The sequence below is a fragment of the Halichoeres trimaculatus genome, unplaced genomic scaffold (genome assembly GCF_033239565.1).
Source record: "Halichoeres trimaculatus isolate MK-OKI-2021-1 unplaced genomic scaffold, fHalTri1.1 fHalTri1_scaffold_9, whole genome shotgun sequence".
Lineage (NCBI taxonomy): Eukaryota > Metazoa > Chordata > Actinopteri > Labriformes > Labridae > Halichoeres > Halichoeres trimaculatus.
The window spans coordinates 33,344,547-33,366,529 of NW_027437188.1; the positions used below are offsets into that span (position 1 = coordinate 33,344,547).

A 21,983-nucleotide genomic window follows, 5' to 3' on the forward strand; every position below is an offset into this window, starting at 1 on the left:
AACAATACAACTGAAATAGAAAATAACAAAGTGCCAATGAAATTCGGAGACATCAAAATTTTCCAAAAAAAAATTATTATTATTATTTTTTTTTTTAATTTTTTACAAGAAATATTTTGTAGATGGAGATAAGTGCTGAGTTATTGTGATGTTATGAAAACATAAAGATTAAAAATCTTAAAATGAAGAAATAAATGAATAAACTAGGAAACAACCACATTACATCTGGTGAAAAAAGGTTTGGTGAAACAAAGAGATGAAAGAAATCAAAGCATTGATTTTAAGGAACAAATAATTAAAAGCATAAAGATTGAAAAAAAAATTAAATGAAAAATAAAAACAAGGAAAAAAAGATTAAAATCAAGTTAATGACATTAAAATGAAAAAAAAATAAAAATAAAACAGTAAAATTTTGTTCAAGCCAGTTTTTTAAACTGAGTTTTAAGATGAGATTTAAAAGATGTCTTTGACTTTGCTGGCCTTATTAATCAATCACTCAATTTTGATTTGTAGAGCCCTTTACAACTCACAAGGTGACCAAACTGCTTTCCATCAAAATCAACAACATCAGAACAAAACAATTCAAACTTAATATAATAACAATATAATTTTAATGGAAAGAATATCTCACCCCATTACTGAGAGTTAAAAGCCACTTTGAATTAATCGGTTTTAAGCCTGGATTTAAAAAGCCCAAAGTCAGTGATGGTGCATATTTCAGGGGGCAGCTTATTCCAGAGACCAGAGTCCGATCACCCCAGTGTTTAGTCCCTTCTCTGGGGACTCCCAACAAGAACTGGTTTGAAAACAAAACAGGGGTAAAGTGGTCGCAATGTCGAGTATTAGTTAAAATGTCGAGCGGCATTCTGAACCAGCTGAAGACGGCTGAGTGACGACTTGGAGACACTGACATACAACATGTTACAGTAGTCCATTCTTAAGCTTATAAAAGCACGAATGTTTTTTTCCAGATCATGATTTAAGAAGGGTTTTACCTTTGTTAAGACAAAGGTTATTTCCTCCAGAAGGTTGTTCCAAAGATGAGGGGCTCTGGTAAAAACCTTGATCCTCCTTTGATTTGAGCCTTGACTTGAGAATGTCACCTGAGGATCCAGGGCCATGTCCACACGTATGTTTAGGCTAATCATCCACATGTCACCACAGTTTTCCATCACTGGAAAAAATGTTTTCTGAGAAAACAAAGTGAAGATTTTGGAAACCCTGGTTTCATGTTTTTTTTTCGGTTTCAAGAACCGTTGTGTGTTTCAAGTCTGAAAAACACTGACACGCATGGGTTTGAAACACTTTGAGATGCACTAATCAGCAGATTTTCTCGGCTGAGTGTGGATGAAAAAATCTTTAAAACTGGATGAGGAAGAATATTTGTTTTTTTAAATACCTGACTTCATGTGTGCAAGGCCTAAGGCGGCTAGATCAGTAAAATCTCAAACCAAAGTACGACTATCATTTGATAGAAAATACCAGAAGTTAAGCTGATTTTACAACATCAGCATCTGAAGATGTCCTTAGAGTGTCAGACAAACGGAGAAGCTCCTCATATCTGCTCCTCTGTCATTTCTTACCTTCTTCTGGAGCCAGGCCAACACTGGCGTTACCACTTTTCACTGAGAGTCTCCTCATTTATCCTGCTCAGGAGAGACCTAAGTGTTAGTATGAATGACTGAGAGAAACTGAAACACAGAGAGGACAGGAAAGGTCACAGGAAGCTGATACTAAGTCTGTAAATCCAGGGGTTGGATTCAGAAATCTGCGTTTCTGCATCCTGGAGCGTACCGGCCCTTTAAGAGCACCGGGTCCAACACATCAGTTGACATAAAAAGTAAAAAACGACTACAAAACATGACGATGTGAAATATTCTACATCTGCAGCCGCGCTCCTCTTTTACCCCTCTGTAACTCCTCTGTAACTCCTCTGTGACTCCTCTACTCCTCTTCTTCACGTCTGGAAACTTCTGAGGTGTCGTTAAAGTTTTGTGAGTTTGAACGAATCTTGGAAGCACAACAGGCGTGTAACGGTGCAGCCTGGAGAGCTTGGACGAGGAAACACACACACAAGACCTCACACACACTCTCACACACACACACACACACACACACACTCATAATGTTAAGCGCTGTCTAAAAATGTTTTACGTTCTGACGGAGAGATTCAGGAACATCTTCTGGAGGAGATTTGACTTTCTTGGCTCGGTGTGACGTGGTTTCATAAAACTATGTTTGCAGGAATGTTGAGAAATTTGTCTTGTTTTATGTGGTGTGTGAGTGTGTGTGTGTGTAAGTGTGTGTGTGTGTTGGAGCCTATGATGACATGTTGAATGTCCTCAGGAGAGGAGAATCTGTTCAGGAGATCATTTTAACCTGAGGAAATCCAGCTTCAGCCTCCCCCATGTGTATGTGTGTGTGTGTGTGTGTGTGTGTGTGTGTCCATGTTTTTGTGTTTATTGTTTGTAAACTGGGAAATCCAAAATCTCGGTGATGCATCCAGAAAAACCTGCGTGTGTAAATCGGGACGTCAGAGTTTGTGTGTAACGTAAACACACAGATATATTTAAGTGTTTGTTTACATGTCTGAGTGTCAAAGTGTGTGTGTGTGTGTGTGTGTGTTTGGAGAGATGTCCCCTCACTGTCACTCATTGTACCCGGCTCCTCTGTCCTGTGGATATTTTTACCCTGCGGGGGTTTCTGCGCCCGTCGGGCCAGAGAATGAGAGGAAGAGGAGCGACTAAGCCGAGGATCAGGAGGAGGAAGATTAGACTAAAGTCCCTGCTTAAGACTTCAAAGTTCAAACTCCTGCAGCCTCGACAGTTGTTCCTCGCCGTCCTCAACACCCAGCATGTGTGTGTGTGTGTGTGTGTGTGTCATCTCATCATGTGTGCTTTCTGTTTATTTCTGTGTGTGTGAATCCATTTTCAGCGTATCTCAGGGAACGTCTGCACTTTTTTTGTGCACAAATGAAAGATTCGGTGAAATCTCCTGTTACAGGAAACGCGTGTGTGTGTGTGAGTGTGTGTGTGAGTGTGTGTGTGTGTTTTTTTGACCTGGATGGAACGTGACAAAATTTTAGATGAGGAGATGACTCCTGATAACCGACATGGCAGCTCAGACATGGTGACAGACAGAAGAAGAAGAAGAAAGGAGGAAGTGATGAGTGATGAAGAAAAGAGGAGACGGAGGCTTTGAACTTTAACGTCGAGGAGGAAGTTGTGGCGGTTTTTCCTCGCAGATATTCTGAGTTTGTTGCAGGTGAAAAGCAGGTCAGAAATCTCTGGTGTGTAGGAAAGAGTAAAAACTGAAAACTTAAGAGTTGTAAAAGCTTGGAAAGTCGGTTTGATCTCGTGAAGTTAACTTGTTTCAGCTCCAGTGATGCCGGTAACCATATTCTGCTCCTTTCCTGCAGTTTAATATTGATCATTGATGTCTTTTTGAAATGGTAGTAACATGTTTGGTCCAAAAAGCCAATAAATCAAGCACAGCAGCATTGTTTCCAGGCTCTCATAGCCCCTCTGTTCAGAACGCTCTGATTTAGTGGGCGTGGCCTTCATATGTAAATGAGCCACCGCTGATACCGCCCTGCTCTTCAGCGTCACTGAGAGCGGCGCCACGAGCTCCGAGTGCACAATGTTTAGAAAACAGCAAAGCTCATTTACCGTCACATTACAGGCTAAAACAACAGGCTAACCGCAGCTAAAGTTAGCATCCTGAAGCTAACACAGAGACAGGGGGGACACTGAGGAAAAGCTCTTCCATCTGCTCCACAGCACACAGCATTTAAAATACTCACATTTCCAGGGTCCCAGGTTTGTTGGAGGATGGTTGGTAATGCGCCTGGATTCAGGACCAGTCTATTGGCTAGCCCTCTGTTGGACTGTCCAAAGTTGGAAAAGCAGTCGGCCGTGAAGTGACTAGCACACACATGCACAGTTTTACTGAGTGTAGCTGGCACATTTCCCTCATAAATGAACTCTAGCCACTTAGTCTGTCTTCTTCTGAGATGGGACGCTTGAGCATGGAACTATGTGGCTGTTTACAGCCAAAAACAGAGCAGTGATGGCTCTTCCACTTTGACATTCACCTCCCAGCTGCTGGAGAGATTTCTCAATCAGGTCAGACTTGCTCCTGATTGGTCAAAAAAGGGAATCGCTCACGTCGGCAAATCCCCAAAATCCAAACAGCTCGTTTTAGGTCAGGATTTTACATTCACAAGCTCTACTAAGAACAGGTTTTGTCATTAAGTACCACAATTTGTGGGCTGGGAGGAAAGACAGAGACTCACAAATTTCACTAAAAGACTTAAAAAAGTAATTTTTGCATAATATGGGACCTTTAAATAACTTGAAACACGACATTTGTCTGGACTTGTCAGGTGAATGTGGCTCAAACCAAGTACAGCAAGACATTTTTACTTAAAATAAGACAAAAGCAATTGATAAGATTTCAATTTTTGCAGTGTATTCCTTAAAAAACAAAACATGTAGACTCATATTATTAGTCATTTTAATCGTAATCGCACAATTGTGCCAAATCATGCACTGAACGGCTGCTGAATGTAACTAATAAAGTAACTTGTAAACTCGCTGAATTCTAAAAGTAATAATAGTTACTTTATTTTTACAGCACTTTTCAAAACCAGAAGTTTACAAATTGCTTTAACAGCCAGAACATAAAAACAAACACAAGCTTTGACCCATAGGAACCCAGGCAATACAAGAACCATGAAATATAAAGATAAAAACTAAAGCCTAAAAACATCAATCAACAGAAAATGAAAAAGAAAACAAAAAGCAATAAAAGGGGTTGGAAGCAGGTATAAAAAGACGATATTAAGAGTGTAGATAGAATAGATAAATAATAAAGTAATAATTAAAGGCCTGATAAAATAAAAGAAGAAATAAAACAAATTTAAAAGCTAACAGGACAGTCAAACCAAGGTAAGCTAGAAATAAAAGAGATAAAAAATAAAAGACAAGATAAAGGAACAAAAAGATGAAAAAAAAGGTTAACTGAGTTACTTTTTAAAGCAGTAATCAGTAATCTTTTTTTTCAAACTTCCACTGAAGCTGAATTTTTAACCGTGAAAACACAACAGAGACGTTAAAACATCCATTCATCACATCGAGCCGCCTCTTTTTAATTATTCAACAAATGAATTTTCAGTCCGTGTGCGGCGTTAAATCACCACCAGCCGACAAAAAAACATCTCAACGCTCAAAAGGATTTAATGAATTTTTCTTCTTCTGCTCAGATTTGGAATTAAAATTCAGGCGGAGAGGCGGCGAGCCGAGGCGGCGTGTTAATACGACGCCACGTCAAGGTCAAACCGCCGACAAACCTCTGCAGCATCGTGTGTGTGAGTGTGTGTGTGGATTCCTCATTTGTAGAAAAACATTTTTCTGTCTCACTGCTCTGCTGACCTTAGCGCCCTGCTCTTTATCACTACAACATGTTAATGCAGCACACACACACACACACACACACACACACACACACACACACACGCAAATATATCTGAGCGTTTTCTGAAAACGGCACAGTCAGCGTCAGACGTTTGCTTCGTCTGGATGAGGTTGAACATTTCCAGCTTGAATTTTTGATTTGGATTAATTTTCCGCGCGGCTCCTGATCGCTTTAAGGTTAATTCCTCCTCCTACAGAGATATTTAGACGCACTCCTCACTCAACATCAGGACGCCTGAAACAAAATCACAGTTGAAGGTTTTTTGTCTGTTTGTGTAAAATCAGGGAGTGAATGATTTTTTGGCACCGAAGTGAAACTGTGCTATGGATTCATCCGACAGTCTGCATCACGCCGCCTCTCTGCTGACATTGATCTGGACTTATCTGCTAAGCCGGCATCCCTGCTGAAGTCGACACTTCCCATCATGCTCCTCTGCGCTCTCCGCCTGAGCGTATTCACCAACGGGAGATCGGCTCCGACCTCTGACCCTCGGCCCCGGCAGCTCGCAGCAACAGGACGTTCCAGTCAGCAGCTGGACGGGCGCCAAAGCCTCCTCTCCGCTCTTCGCTGCTTCGTGGAAAAGTTTGTCTCCGCTGAAAGTTCTTCAAGAAGAAAGAGGAGGAGGAGGAAGGGAACGAGAAAAAGGAGACACCAGAGGAGAGGAAGCTTTAAAGCGGAGAGGCTGAGGGGAAGACTTGAAAGAGTCGTCACCGTGGAGCGAGCGCTGCACGCCGCCAACTGTCACATAATCTGCTTTTTTTTTTTAATGGTGGCTCTGCTGCAGAAAGGTGCAGGGAGCAGGGGATTGTGGGTAGGCAGGAGGCAAGCAACAGTGTCAGCTGAATAAAAGCAGGATGAAGATGATGATTTTGTATTAAAAAGGCCTTCAGGAGAGCGGTGTGTGTGTGTGTGTGTGTGTGTGTGTTTGACCTTGTGAGAAGAGTTTATTGAACGCAGTGAAAGGAAAGTGAAGCAGGAAGGAATGAAAGGTTTTAACGCACTGCAGCAGCATGAACGTACAGAGCTCAGATATTATGGAGCATCGATTGTAAAGATGCACAAACAACAACATTTCTCTACATTTAGCTCTAAAACATCACGTTTTCTGCAGATTTAGAGAAATATCTGTCAAATATTGAATAAAAATGTTAAATGTTTTTTATAAATGTTATAGATGAATGTCCTGATTCTTAATAATTAGCTACGTTTCTAAACATTTAGTTTTCATCAGCTCGTCGCCTCTCTGCCTGAATTTTAAATCCAAATCTGAGCAGAAGAAGAAAAATTCATCAAATCCTTTTGAGCGTTGAGATGTTTTTTGTCGGCTGGTGGAGTTTTAACACGACACAAAGATGGAAATTCATTTCTTGAATAATTAGAAGGAGGCGGCTCGACGCCTGTTCTAACGCCTCTGTTGTGTTTTCATGGTCAAAAATTCACCTTTAGAGGAAGTTTGAAATATTCAGATGACTCCTTTAAAAAGTAACTTAGTTACTTTACTGATTACTTGATTTTAAAAGAAACTAAGTTAGATTACAAGTTACTTTATTAGTTACATTCAGCAGCTGCAGACAACACCTGCAGCTTCATGATTTGGCACAATTGTGTGATTGTGATTGAAATGGAGTAATGGAATAATAATATGAATCTACATGTTTTTTTACAGGAATACACTGCTGATTACTTGATTTTAAAAGTAACTAAGACAGAAAAATATTTGCAAAGATTCCTAAATGTTTTTGCTAACACGCAAATTCACACTCCCCCCTGTCGGAAGTACCAAAATAAAAGTTTGAGAAAGTGATCCAGCCAAGCGTATTTCAAGAAAGTCAAACATAGTCGGCTAAATCAGCCGTTAGAAAAGAAACGTACCGAGTGCTGGGATGGCACACTAAAGTTTAACTAATAGAGTAACTAGTTTTAGACAAACTCAGACAAGATTTGAGATGAGAATAGAGAACAGAACTTTATTGTCATTGTAACAAGTACAATGAAATTGAAGTCACAGCAGCAATCAAGAAAACAAAAGTAAGAAAGTGTATAGAAAGTGCAAAAAGCTCCATAAGAAAATAGATGCTGACAGCTTGTCCATCATTGTCCAGTCAGCCAGCCTCCACCTCCACAGGGTCCAGGACTGAGCTTCTTCAGCAGTCTGTTCAGTCTCTGTCTCCTGGATCCTGTCTGCTCACAGCAGGTGAAGCTCTTCCAATGTGGCGTTGGTGTCTGATGTTAGCTCTGTTAGCAATGTCTGTAAATAGCATGATGCTACTCTACCTTCTAGGTTAGCACAGCCAGCTCGTCCATCTTATTGGAGATAGATCTTACGTTCCCTATAACGATGGATGGAAGGACAGGTCTATGTCGTCACTTCTTAGCTCACACCTGAGAACCAGCACGTCGTCCTCACCTCCTTCTCCTCACCTTGTGGGAAACATCAGGCCTTGCACCAGTTAGCACTGACATGCTACAGGCTGCTAACAGCTGATTTTACATGGTAACAATGCAGCCATGGTTACATGTAGGATCTCCAGACAAACACAGGAGAAAAAATAGTAAAGATATCACTGAAACCACAAAAAGTTTGGTTCAAACTTCCTCTAAAGGTGAATTTTTAACCGTGAAAACACAACAGTGACGTTAAAACATCCATTCATGACGTCGAGCCGCCTCCTTTTAAGTATTCAACAAATACATCTCCACCAGCCGACAAAAAAATAAATAAATAAATTTAACGTTCAAAAGGTTTTCATGAATTTTTCTTCTTCTTGGAATTAAAATTCATGGGGTGTGTTAATGTGACACCACGTCAAGGTCAAACGCTGACACACTGCTGCAGCAGAGTGTGTGTGTGATTGTGCAAGTGTGTGTGGATTCCTCATCTGTACAATAACATTTTTCACTGTTGAAGATCCTGTGGCCGACATCGAAGAAGTAGAGTTGACTTTCTCAAATTCACTTCCTTCAACTTTTATTTTGGTGCTTCCGGCGGATGGGAGTGTGAATTTGCGTCTTAGCTAAATATTTAGAATGAAACTACATCTAACATTTAGATAAAACATTCAACATTTTTGTTTAAAGTTTGACAAATATATTTCACAAATATTTCTCTAAATCTGCAGAAAAACTGATGCTTTAGAGCTAAATGTGGGAAAATGTTAAGATATGAAGCGAAACGGCTCAAACGTTTGAAATCTGCAGAAAAAGAGACGTAAGGAGAGAAAAACGGCGATAAGGAAGGAGAGGAATGAGAGGAAGAAACGTGGAGTGGGTGGAGGAGGAGGAGTGGAGGCGAGCAGAGAGCCTCATTAGCAGAGAATCAGTTGGATTTAAAGATGGTAGATGTGATCATTAGGGCCGGGGGGGATCAGGCATCGCCGTACGACACTGTTTATCCTCCCACTTCCACGCTAACGCTCTGTGTGTGTGTGTGTGTGTGTGTGTGTGTGTGTTAACGCTTCATGTGCAGAGGATGAAAGTCTTCATGGGGAAATTTTCCAGCCAAAAATCTTGTCACTTACCTCTTTCATCCCGTGTCTCTGCCCACCCTGCTCCCACTCATCTCCTCAGCGCTAAACAACAACAACCTCCTGAAGACGCTGCCAGGAGAAAAACAAGCGCTGGATCGTTTTCAGATGTAAAATTAGACGTTTGAATGAGAGCTCAGAGTGATGTCGGACGAGAAGCGTTGACGTCGTTTTTCGGTTTCTGAGCTTCACGTTGGAAACACAGGGGATCAAACAGTTCAGACTTTTCAAAGAGGTGATAATTTGATTTATTCCCTTTGTTTGTTAATTTTGACAGAATCATTCAGCTTTCTAACAAAGTTCAGTTTCAGGCAAACTCCTCTTTTTCTCTTTCCTCTTTAAGTCACACAGAGCTGCGATGAAAACCACGAGTCTGTTTTTAGAGTTGGCCACAAATCAGCTTTGTCACTTTTTCACCCATAAACCCGCTCATTAAAATCTGAGTCTGGCTTTTTTTTTTTGCAGACGTGGACGAATTGTACAAACATTTCCAGTCATTAAAATTACAAACGTTAAAGAGAGAGCAGGAGTTTGACCTTTAAGTGTTCGTTTTGGTTGTGGGATGATATCAAACTGACGACAAACTCAGGACATTTCAGAGAATCACAGGAAAAAAATCAGCTTCAAAAACTCAAATCTCAGCACTTTGATTCATTTATTTTGTTTTATTTGTCTTTATCTCATTAGTTTTAGTTTGAGTCTCATTAACAAGACGAGACAGTTTAAGATATTAAAGTGAAATATGAAGCCTGAACTGCTCGTAATGAGCGAAATAACTTCCAGAGTAACAAACAAAATGTCCTTGTTTGTTTTTTTTAATCCACCGAGATGCTTTCTGAATCTGGTAATAAAAAATTACGCTCAGTAAAAATTTTGTCTGAGCAGCTTCTTTCCTCAGAATTAAAGATTCAGAGTCAGGAGAAGAAAATTTGTTAAGACTAAAATATGAACAAGAATCTGTCAGGATTCAAAGTCTGCATCAGAGGATCTGAGCGCTACCTGAGGTTCCCGCCTCCGTCACTAAAGTTCCACCATGCTGCTCCGCCCATTACTGCTCTGCGCTCAACCAAAACTGCGTCTCCATTCCACCCTTACTTCAAAAATACGTCCATGCATACTTAACTTTTCTTTATTTGAAGCCTTAGACCCCAAAAAAGTGGGAGGTCATAGAATATTTGTACTCCTTAAAGTGATACTCTGGGATGGAACAAGTTGGGTCCTGTCACAAGGTTTAGGGCAGAAATTACCCCTACAGCAGTGTTTTTGTGCAGCAGAAGCCCAGAGCGCTTGCACCAAACACCCCCTCCCTGCTCCTCAGCCGGTTTCCTCTGCACTCAGACGGGGCCATATTTTACTTGACCAAAAACACAAATAAACGGACTCCCACTGAAAAAATCTGATATCGGTCTGCATTCACACTTTATTTAGAGAATTTTCAGCGAGTTACTTTCACACAAAAACACCGCTAAATAAGGCTCTAGTTCTCATCGTGTCTCTTTGTCCTGGCAGACTACCTGCGTTTGTTTATATCTGGCACGCCGCACGTGGACTGATACACTAAGCAGCGAGCGCCTCGTAGCCAGCTGTGGCTCTGCAGCGGAGGTAGCGCCATTTTATGACACGCTAAGAACTAGAGCCTTATTTAGCGGTGTTTTTTTGTGAAAGTAACGTGCTGAAAATTCTCTAAATAAAGCGTGAATGCAGACCCATATCAGATTTTTTCGGTGGGAGTCCGTTTATTTGTGTTTTTGGTCAAGTAAAATATGGCCCAGTCTGAGTGCAGAGGAAACCTGCAGAGGAGCAGGGAGGGGGTGTGTGGTGCGTGCGCTCTGGGCTTCTGCTGCACAAAATCACTGCTGTAGGAGTAATTTCTGCCCTAAACCTTGTGATAGGACCCAACTTGTTCCATCCCGGAGTATCACTTTAATTAAGCTAGCAAACGGAACAAAAGTGTCAGCCTTAAATGTAATAAAACTTATTTTGGGCACGTTTTTGGCTCAACATCATGTTACACTTCAGGTTTTATCACATTTTTTTAATCATTTTTTATCATTTTTACATATCAGGCTCAAACAGTGCCCAAGTTAGAATAAAGAAAAACATATTTCCAAGGTAGAAAAGTTGTCTCATGACGGCCGTCACTGCACCGGGTCAGATGATTTCTATTCAAGTTGCATCTACAAGCCTCAGAATCTGGAGCTGTGACGCGTCAATTTGCAAAAACCACCTTAAAACATGCAGTGACTTTCAAAATATAGTGCACTGTAGTTCCTGTAGATCCTGATACATGATGGATTAAACACGCAGAAATATTAGTTTTAGGAAATCTTATCCCTATTCATGATACATGTGTTTTGTTTGTTTGTTTGTTTGTTTTGGTGTGTTTTTTAAATGTGCCACCTTGTGCTTTAAATTACACACTGCACCTTGTTGCCAAAGATGAATCTCTGCTTTTTGCAAAATCTCTGCTCTCGAATCAGCAGTTTCAGTCAAATTTTGCCACATTTTCTGATGAGGAGAATTAACCAGACTCCTGAGCAGGAAGCAGAGCTCAGAGCGTCTCGGCCTCGGCAGTCTTCACACTTTGTTAGCACGTCGCTCCTCTCATAAATCTGCACGGGGCAGCAGATTGCGTCCGAGGCTCTGGTAGCAGCAGGACGTCAGCAGCAGACGTGTGGAAGCGGCCTGGCCGTGCACTGCTTCACAGCAACAATCAATAAAAACCAACAACAAACTTCCTGAGAAAAGCTGAATGAACAAAGGAGGAGGCTCACACCTGCTAATCCCACAGAGACGCCGCAAAAACAAACAGGAAGATAATTCTCTGATATTTCTCTGGAAGCAGAGAGGAGTCTGCGAGAAGCGACGTGCAGGTTTGAAGTCGCCGAGTGTTATCGGCGCCCTCCTGCACGCCTCGCGCTAATTTTTCTATTTCTATGTAAATTCGTCTCCTGCCTCTCAAAAAGCTGCGGTGCAGAGAGTGAGACGGGGAATTTGGCGTGGCAACAAACTGCAGCATGGAGGATCACAACGTGCAAATGTCGCTGGGCTTAAAGCTGCTACAAACACAGAAAAGGAGGGAGGAGGAGGAGGAGGAGGAGGAGGAGGAGGAGGAGGATGGCCCTTCACATTCAGCTGTTGTGTGCTGAATTGATCCTTCTCTTACTTTCACATTTCTCTCTGCAGACGTACAGATGTTGAAGCAGCCTCTCCTCCTCCCCTCCTCTCCGTCTCTTTCACTTCATCCTCCTCTTTTCTTCATCAAGGCCGTGTCTTTTCATCCTCAGCCTTGCCTCCTCTTCCTCCTGCCCACACTCTGTCTTTCTTTCTGCTCTTATGAATATTCCACATTCAGAGCGGCAGCGGTGAGCGGCGGTGGAGCTGCTCTGCAGAAGGTGGGATCAGTGCTGAGAGCAGAAAGCTCAGCTCTTATAGAAACGCGTTTATGATTTTCCAGGAGGTTAATGTGCAGCAGAGTCGCTCCAATCTCCTCTCCTTGCAGGAACACTTTGCATCTTTTTGGTAACAGGTTTTGATGCAACAAGCTTCAGTAGATGTTTTTTCAGTTTCACACCCCCCTCTGGTCTGTTTCAGTGTGTGTGGAGCTGGGTGCTGCAGCAGGGCGTGACGCCTCAGAGAGCAGCGCAGCCAGCAGCAGGTTCAGACAGAGCTCAGAGCCAAACGCTGTTTGTTTGACGTCTTCAGGATGAAGTAACATGAAAAGAGACTTTTTCAGTATTTTTGCTCCTACACCTGAGAGTCTGAAAGAAGAACGTAAAATAAGCCCAGTCCTTTGTTTGTTATCCAGACAGGAGTTCAAACCCTTATTCTCATGACAGCAAGGAGCTGATGTGCCAAAGGATTTAACAAAACCTGACATAAAGTTGAAAATGTGAGGCTCCACAATCTTTATTTTAGTTAGGAAAGCTGCTCTTCTGATCTTCCCTTTCAAAATAAAATGTCAGCCAAACGTAGGTCTGAATGTTTTGGTTTTTTTTTTTTATTATTTTTATTTATTTAATATTATTATAATTTATTTTATTTTATTTTATTTATTTTTATTTTTATTTATTTAATATTATTATAACTTATTTTTTTATTTTTTTTATTTTTTTTTGGGGGGGGGGTTATATAAATAAATAAATAAATAAAAATTTAATCAAAAATAAATTTAAAAAAATTGATAATGAATAAAAATAAAACTGCAAAAAACCACAGTACCAAAGATGTTGCAGCCTGTTAAAGATGCTGTGTACCGTAGAGCTTCCAACATGTTTTTTCCTGTGGTCATTTCAGTCCTTTATTTTAAATCTTTAGTTAAAAAAGTGCTCCAAAAATGCATAACATGACCTCATTATTTATGGGGTAGGAGGTGGGCCGCGAATATCTTTGAGACTTCAGGCCTTTGTACACCAACGGCAAAGTGAATAAGTGGCACAAAATTGTGGAAAATTTGGAGGCGTCAAATTAAATCTCTGCAGCTATTCTCCTCCAAACGTCTGGTATGTGACGTGTCAACAAAAAACATTTTGATCAGTCGGATGCGTACAGGTCGCAAGTGAAACTTTGGCAAAATCCACCCCGGACTGTAAAATCAAAAAGCGGCAATTTCCGGAAAGCTTCTACTTAAAAACAGAATGTTTGAAAAAAATGAATGTGTGAAATATTCACGTGAAAAATATGCGCCTGGTGTGCAAAGAGCTTTAAAAGTGGGCTCTGAGTTGGAAAGAGTTGAGAAGCTCTTGTCTGTACCGAGCGGTAATCCAAAAGTGCTAAAAAAAAAACTGCAGTTCTTCAAGACTCCACAAGAGGGCGGTTACCTAACTCAGCAGGTTTAGACAATATCAAGATCACAAGTTTGACTGCCTCTTTCACTAAATGGCTACTGCTGACAATCTGCTTCAAAACTCTTCATCGGAAATAGATGGATGACATCACTGAGACTATGTCTGTATTTTTCAAGGGTGGGAGAAAAAAATCAATGTAATATCGTTTCAGGATATTTTTTAACAATTTAAATGAGTGATATTTGTTCAGAAATCTTTTTTTTTTTTTTTTTTTTTTCAAATTTAAATCCTTCATTTCAGTCTTTGTTTATCAGCTGGTTGGAAAATAGTTGAGATGTCAGATCTGTGCATCAAACTGCATTTTTGGCAAAAATGACTCCTGTAGACAGCATCATCATCATCATCATTCAAGTTTTTCCACATGGTCTGGGTCTAAAAAAGCAAACTTAAAGTCACAAAAATTGGAAACATCAAAAAATTGTAATTAGATTTAAATCAGAATCCCAAAATTGGTAAAAAAAAAAAAAAAAAAGAATCGAATCGGGAGAAAAGCATGACGACCAACCCTTGTGTTTATACAGTCTATGGTTGGTATGGTTGGCCAATCAGGATAAAGACAGAGCTCTTATTGGTCAAATTCTCAATAAATGAAGCTAAATTGATAACGTTGATGGTAGATATTTTCGCTATTTCTTGGACGATTTTCTGATTTTGTTTGAATTTCTGCCCCACATAATGGAGGGAAAAGTCCAGGATGAACAAACATCATCAGCTTCTCTGAAACGGTCCAGCTCTGGAGGAAACAGAGTCAGACTCACACAAGGTCGATGGTCTCCCGCAGTGCGGCGTGCTGAGGATCAATCCTCCGATTCGTGTGAATAATCGAACCGAGAGCTTCGAGTTTGTTCGTCACGTGACGCAGAAACATCGGATAAAGATTAAATACCTCATTAGAGGGGAGCAACCTGTGTGTGTTTGTGTGTGTGTGTGTGTGTGTGTGTGTGTATATGTGTGTGTGACACTGCCTCACTCCCTTTCACTACCCTTTGAATGCTGGAGCTGTTTCCATGGCAACACTGACCCCTGGGAGTCAATGTTATTTTTTTTCACACGAGTAGCCTCTTTCTCTCCCTCCTCTGTCTGAGCTGAATCCTCTCATCATTAGCGATGTGTTGAGGAGTGGAGGTGTTGTCGTTGTGCGGTCTATACCTCTGAATATCTCTCAGATCTTTCTGCTGTAAGACATCATTACATTGCTCCCTCACACACACACACACACACACACACACACACACCGCTAACATACTTCAGTCTCTTTCTCTTTCTGCATCTTTTCTCCGGCTCTTTTTGTCCTCTGTCCTTCGCGCCTCTGAAAGCAGCTCCTGAGTCTTTCACGCTGACCTTGCCTTTACAGTCTGAGCGATGTGGGCGCAGATTCAGTGTTTTGCATCACAAAGGAAAGATTTTTCATCACTGATCTTCATCCCATGACTCTCAGTCAATGTCTCATCGTTCTGCGTGCTCGGGATTCTGAAGCAGTTGTTGTCATGTATGATTAATGGTTGGATCGCAGGTGTGACTCTACCTGTTTCTCTGTAGAACAGTATTCATCAGACAATTGTACAAGTCCCTCTGATCCGAGTCCCAAGCGAGTTGCAAGTCATTTGGTCCACGTCTCAAGTTTTTCTGCTGTGGGCAGTTTAAGCCAAGTCAAGTCACGAAGGTTGTCAAGTCGAGTCACAGGTCATATCTCAGGTTTAAATCTTAAAGAGAGAAACCTTTTCTTCCTAAAGTAAACGTCAAAAAATACCATCAGATTAAACCGTATATTTTAATATTATAATGAAGAGGTATAATTATAATTTGATATGTCATTTATTATCAGGCACAAATTGAGGATAGACTTATTGGAGGCTAAATGAGATAAAATCTCCTGAATAATTATCTAAACCAGAAACCTTTTAATTGATAAAACCATACATAAAATGTCTCCATTTTTTATTTTTAAGGAATTGGCCAAAATTTCAAAAAAAATTGAAATTTAAAAAATATGAGCAACTTTAAAAAAGTTTATCTAATTCATTAAAAAAATGAGAAAAAAATAATTAATACTTAAAAAATAATTAATACTTAAAAAATAGAGAAAAAAAATCAGATATTTAAAATTAAAAGATTTGCAGCATTTAAAAAATAAATCAAAAAATCGCAAAAATCAAAAAAATTAGATGACAAAAATTTCCTAGTTTTTGCAAATGATATCAAATAATTTACTTTTTTTTTAAAAAAAAAAAAAAAGTAAATTTGAAAAATGTTTTCAACTTTCAAAAAAGTTTGAAAGAAGATTTTTTGAAAATTGCCACAATGTAAAAGCTTGTAAATATTTTTTTTTTAAATTACCAAAATTTCAAAAAAGTATTGTAACTTTAAAAATATGCAATATTTAAAAAAAATAAATAAAAAATGGAGTTACAACAACCTGCTTATATCTATCTGTAGTTTGATAAATTTGCAAAACTTCAACAGGTTTGAAAGAGTACTTGGATTTGATAACATAATATTGCTCAATTTGACATTATTTGTTGTGTACTAATTTCCTACCACATATCCAGCATGTATATTAACCTGGCAGGTAGGCAGCTTAATGGAAGTTTTAGTGGAAATTTTTAAACACAAAATGCTCGACTTTTGGAGCAGCAGAACTGGCTACAGGCTCGGGGGCAGTCGCCATTATTAGCTAACAACCGCACTGTGTTGTGTGTGTACATTGGCTGCTTGTGATCTCGCTACACGCCAGTCTCCTATCAATCAACCAATCAATCAATAAAAGTGTGAACCTGTAGGGTGGTGAACATCTGACGCAGCTTTTCTCAAGTCGAGTCGAGTCTGACTTGACTCGAGTTTGGTGTTTGGTATTCACTTCCCTCAGGGAGTTAACCTCAGTGTTTTTCTATTTTCACATCCTCCTTCCATGAATTTAATAAATCACATCATTGTTTTATCACCAAAGAGGCGTGTCTCTGTCTAGGTCATGTGATGTGATAACCTGTTGTATGGTTTGGTACTTGTTAAAGTGTCATGTGACCAGGCGATGACCTCTCATCTTCTGTCCTCTGCTCCCAACAGGCAAAGCTGATCGTCCCCAACAGCACAGCCGGGCTGATCATCGGTAAAGGCGGAGCCACAGTGAAAGCAGTGATGGAGCAGTCCGGGGCGTGGGTCCAGCTTTCCCAGAAGCCCGAGGGCATCAACCTGCAGGAACGCGTCGTCACCATCAGCGGAGAGCCCGAGCAGAACCGCAAAGCTGTGGAGATCATCGTCCAGAAGATCCAGGAGGATCCTCAGAGCTCCTCCTGCCTCAACATCTCCTACTCCAACATCACCGGGCCCGTCGCCAACTCCAACCCCACTGGTTCTCCGTACGCCAACTCCACCGAGGTCATGCCAGCCGCCGCCGCAGCAGCAGCAGCCACAGCTTCCTCTCTGCTCGGCCAGGCCAGCTTGGCGGGAGTCGGAGCTTTCCCGACCACCATGTCCAGCCTCTCAGGCAACGACCTGCTCGCCATCACCTCCGCCCTCAACACCCTGGCCAGCTATGGCTACAACACCAACTCCCTGGGCCTGGGCCTGAACCCTGCTGCAGCCTCAGGCGTGTTAGCCGCAGTAGCAGCTAATGCTAACCCAGCAGCGGCAGCCGCAGCAAATTTGTTAGCGTCCTACGCTAGCGATGCATCCACCAGCGCAGCTCACCCAGCCGCCAGTCTGGGCGGCTTCTCTCTGGGGTCTCTGGCTGCCGCTACAGGAGCCACCAACGGTTACCTAAGCGCCGCGTCACCACTCGTGGCGTCATCTCTACTGGCGACAGAGAAGCTCGCAGAAGGATCAAAGGAAGTGGTCGAGATCGCCGTGCCAGAAAACCTGGTGGGAGCCATTTTGGGGAAAGGAGGGAAGACGCTAGTGGAGTACCAGGAGCTAACCGGCGCCAGGATCCAGATCTCCAAGAAGGGCGAGTTCATCCCCGGAACCCGGAACAGGAAGGTGACGATCACGGGCTCCCAGGCCGCCACGCAGGCCGCACAGTACCTGATCAGCCAGCGAATCACCTACGAGCAGGGGGTACGCGCCACCAACCCACAGAAGGTGGGCTAAACCTGACAGCCAATGAGAAACGAGGAGGAAAAGAGGAAAAAAAGAGTGGGGGCTTGGGGGAGGAGTTTAAAAAAGTGAGAACGGAAAAAGGAGAGGAGAGCAAGAATGTCAGAAGGAATCGTCTGCGCCGTTTTCTTCTGCGTGTTTTCAGTATTCTCTATTAAAAAAAAAAGTTTTTTGACGCGGAGCAAAAATGTGCTGAGAAGACGAGGAGGGAGAGGAGCGAATTATCACGCTGAAAAACCAAGAAAAAAATGTGTAACATGTAAATAAGGTTTTATTACTTAACGTCTTGACCTTTTGGGATTTTTTATTGTTTTGTTTATTGTTTTGTTTTGTTTAGTAAATTAAGCTGTCTGTTTGTTCGTTTGTGTATTGTGTGGACAAAGCTGAATGCCATGTAGACAGGCCGACCGCCTGACAGGCTACAGGAAGTGGGGGGAGGTGGGGGGAGGAAGGGGCCGAACCCCAAACCCCGTCTGAAGCCGCCGTCCTCCCGCCTCCCTCCCCCCACCGCCCAAACCCACACCCTCCAGCAGGGTTTTCCTTTAGTTTGATTTGCCCCTCCCCTTGGCCCCGCCTCCTCTGAAAGCCCCTCCCACTACTCGCCCCTCCCCCACCCTGATTTATACGGTTTTATAACGAGCAAGACTGCAACATCAGCCTGAGTGTGTGAGAGAAGAAACAACCTCCTCATCTCGTGACCTCACCTCCTCCTCCTCACCTGATCGGGAGGAAGGGTGAGGTGAGGAGGAGGAGGGAGGAGAATCAGAAGGGTGTTTCTTCATTCGCACACCACACTCTCCCCTACTTCTCCTTGTGATGTATCCCACGCGGGGCGTTACGGCACGTAGCGCCTCCGCTAAACGCAGCTCTAGTCTTTGAGGTAGAAAGCCCCGGCGCACGCTGATGACCTCACGTAGTGCGAAACCTAGAAAGAGTGAAACCGTGCGCAGGAAGTGTCTGCTGCGACCTGATTATTGCTACGATAGGAATCTCACCATCGTCATTATTTATTGATGAGTTCACCCAGAAAAGGCTCAGTTTTATTTTTTATCTGTGAATTCAGGTTGACATGAATGTAAATGAGACTATTTTTGATTTGAATCTTTTTTTTTTTTGTTTTTAATTTAAGTGGATTGAAGATGAATAGTAATGTCACATAGTGTAATATATGTCTTATTTAAGTCCAGTAAGAAAGCCGCCCCGGCATTAAGATCATTAGAGTGAAGGATCACCTTATATACTATATCCAGTCAGAGCGAAGAACAGGGAACACACACACACACACACACACACACACACACTGAATCAACATGATGCCATATTTGGTGCTAGAAAAGGGAATTCACCATATCTACGATGCAGACTGCAGCGAGACCTCGACTTTAGCACGAAACTATCAGAAACCACTTCAGCAGCTACATTAACCTGAAACCTCCTGTTATCATGCTAAGCTAACCGAGCTCATGCTGCTCCTCGTGTGTAGTAAAACGCCCTGTTACACTTTGCCTACCGTGTTAAAAAAAAAAGAAAAGTGACTGGAATGAATCATTGAGTCCACGCTCCAGTCTGTGGTCTCCAAACTGGCGATGAACCACAGACCAGATCCAGTCAGAGCACTTCAGACTCACTTCGTACTACTGAGAAATGCAAACATTGAGGAAACACTGAAACTTGATGAGGGAACATTGTTCAACCGGGGTCTGCGGTTAAATCTGCAAACCTCACGTGTAAGATTCGCGACTTTTCAGGCGGCGTGCGACTGATCTTTGTCCTTATCAAACATCCGCCCGCCTGCCCGCGAGGTCGGGGCAGACAGGAGAGACTTCCTGCCTCCAGCAAACCGCAGGTCTCCCATGTTAACAGGTTCACTGCCCACTGTAGACCCAGGAGGCTGCTGAAATGTTTCTTTCTTGTTATTTTTTGTTTGTGTCGTGTTTTGTTTTTTTACAATCGGAGTACACTGAATTTTTGTCTTAATGCACTGTGAAGCGAGTGAGCGGCTCTCCGGGCCTGCGAGGTCAGGTGTGCTGTAGTGATTGGACGGCTTTCGTATGGCAGGGATTTAAAAAAAACACACACACACACACATATATGAAATATATGTCGATTGCATATGAAGAACTTCTGCAGAAATGCACGTTTCATATCTGAATACTGACGGAGAAGGAAGAGAGTAGGTCGATGAAGACGATCAATCAATCAATGAGGTCAAGAGTGGAGATCAATGAGAGTTTCCTGCTGTCCTGATCAAGTGTTTTGTAACGAGAGGGTGGGATGTTGGGGAGTGTTAGGTGTCCAGAAGCAGATTAAAGAGACTGGAACAAATTCTAAATTTCCACCGCAGCTGTGTCTTTTTCATCAATTGATGATGTGCTGTACATCCGATGACACAAACTCTAACAGGAGTGTGATGGAAAGTTAAAAAAAGAGGAGGGGGTGCATTTGATTTGTTGACCTAAACAGCCTGGTGAGGGGAGGAAACTCCTCTAAGATCAAAAAAAGAAAACTTTTTGATTCTTTGAAAACCAATCCGACCCAAAAATCCTCTGAGTGTGTCACTCTGTGTTGGAGCGCCAGTGAGGGTTTATCTCCACAGCTTGGTAAGGAGGCTTCTTTACTCCCATCTAACACCATCCACACTCTCCTCACCCTCCCTCCCACCCGTCCTCCAGTGCACTCCCATTCCTGACACCTCCTCCTTCTCCTCCTACCACATCGCTCCATGGGTGACTATGTCTGGTGTTATGATCAATGCATGTCTGCTGCTTGCACCGACAAAACGCCACAGATCGAGTCTCGGTTTTTCCCTTTGGCTCGGTGATGAAAAAAAATAACACACACGCCTGCAGAGGAGGTCGTAGCTGCAGTTCAGTTTGTGACACTGAGGAGTTAACCTTGCTGCACAGACGTGAAACAAACACATATAGGAAGGGAATTTTTACACAGGGATGGAGTTTGGTGACTAAAAGGTGGAGGATGTGCTTTGATTCAACTTTAGAAATGTACTGTGCTGTAAGAGGTTTTATCATTTAGTAAGATGAAAATATTAAGGATAAGCTGCATTTATTCCGCTTGTATCGGAGTCAAACAAACTTGTTATAGTTTTTTCAGCATTTTCTGGGTGAAAAAAAAAAAACCCGGAAAAGTGTTATTTTTAAACATTTTATTGGGTAAAAAAATGTATTTATTATGGAACCCTAAAAGATTCATAATTAAATAAATAAATGCATTTTTTGGAAATTAATACCATTTAAATAATTGATAGAAAAATATATAATATGGTAATTAAATTGTAAAATAAGGCAATATTATTATGTTTTTTTTATTATTATTTTTAATATAGAATAATTAAAATTAAATATTTCATAATGATTCATTATGGAATCCCAAAAGATTCAAAATTAAATAAATAAAAACAACTTTTTGGAATAAATACTTTTTAAATAAATAACAGACACATATATAATATGTCCATTAAATCGTAAAATTAGGGAATATTATTTTTAAATTATTTTTAATATAGAATTATTTTAATTAAATATTTCATAATAATTTTTTAACAATTTTGTACTTTTTAAATATTAAAATATTTATTTATTTTCCAAGCTTTTATTTAGAAAAAATTAAATTAAAACAAAAAAAAACATTTTGTACAAAGTCAGTTTTTATTTCATAATTAAATGAAAATTGACTTTGTTAAAAAAAAAAAACAATTTATTTATTTTAAAAAAAGCTTGTAAAATAAATAAAACCTAATTTTTAAAGGTATAAAGTTGTTAAAATAATCATTATGAAATAGTTAGTTATAATAATTCTTTATTAAAGAATAAAATACATTTCATTATAATATTGCTGTATTTTACAATTCAATGGCCATATTATATATTTTGTCAGGTTTTTTGTTTTGTTTTTTAATTTATTTAATTATGAATGTTTTGGGGGTTCCATAATTTTTAGGCATAAAATTCAGTTTATTTTTTAAAAAGCGTGAAAAATGTGCGGTAGCTTTAAGTTGCTGCGGATGTTTCCTGGTGCAGCACAGCAC

General features: G+C 41.0%; 1 protein-coding gene across 2 annotated transcripts in view; it reads left to right on the forward strand.

Moving 5' to 3' along the window:
* Positions 1 to 19,470, forward strand: part of nova2 (NOVA alternative splicing regulator 2) — a 119,508-nt gene extending 100,038 nt beyond the window's left edge. For both annotated transcript variants that reach the window (XM_074679921.1, XM_074679922.1), the window contains one exon: positions 16,910 to 19,470. In XM_074679921.1, coding sequence (XP_074536022.1) covers positions 16,910 to 17,932 — 1,023 coding nt within the window. In that variant the 3' untranslated portion in view covers positions 17,933 to 19,470. The remainder of the gene's footprint in view (positions 1 to 16,909) is intronic.
* The last annotated feature ends 2,513 nt before the right edge of the window (positions 19,471 to 21,983 follow it).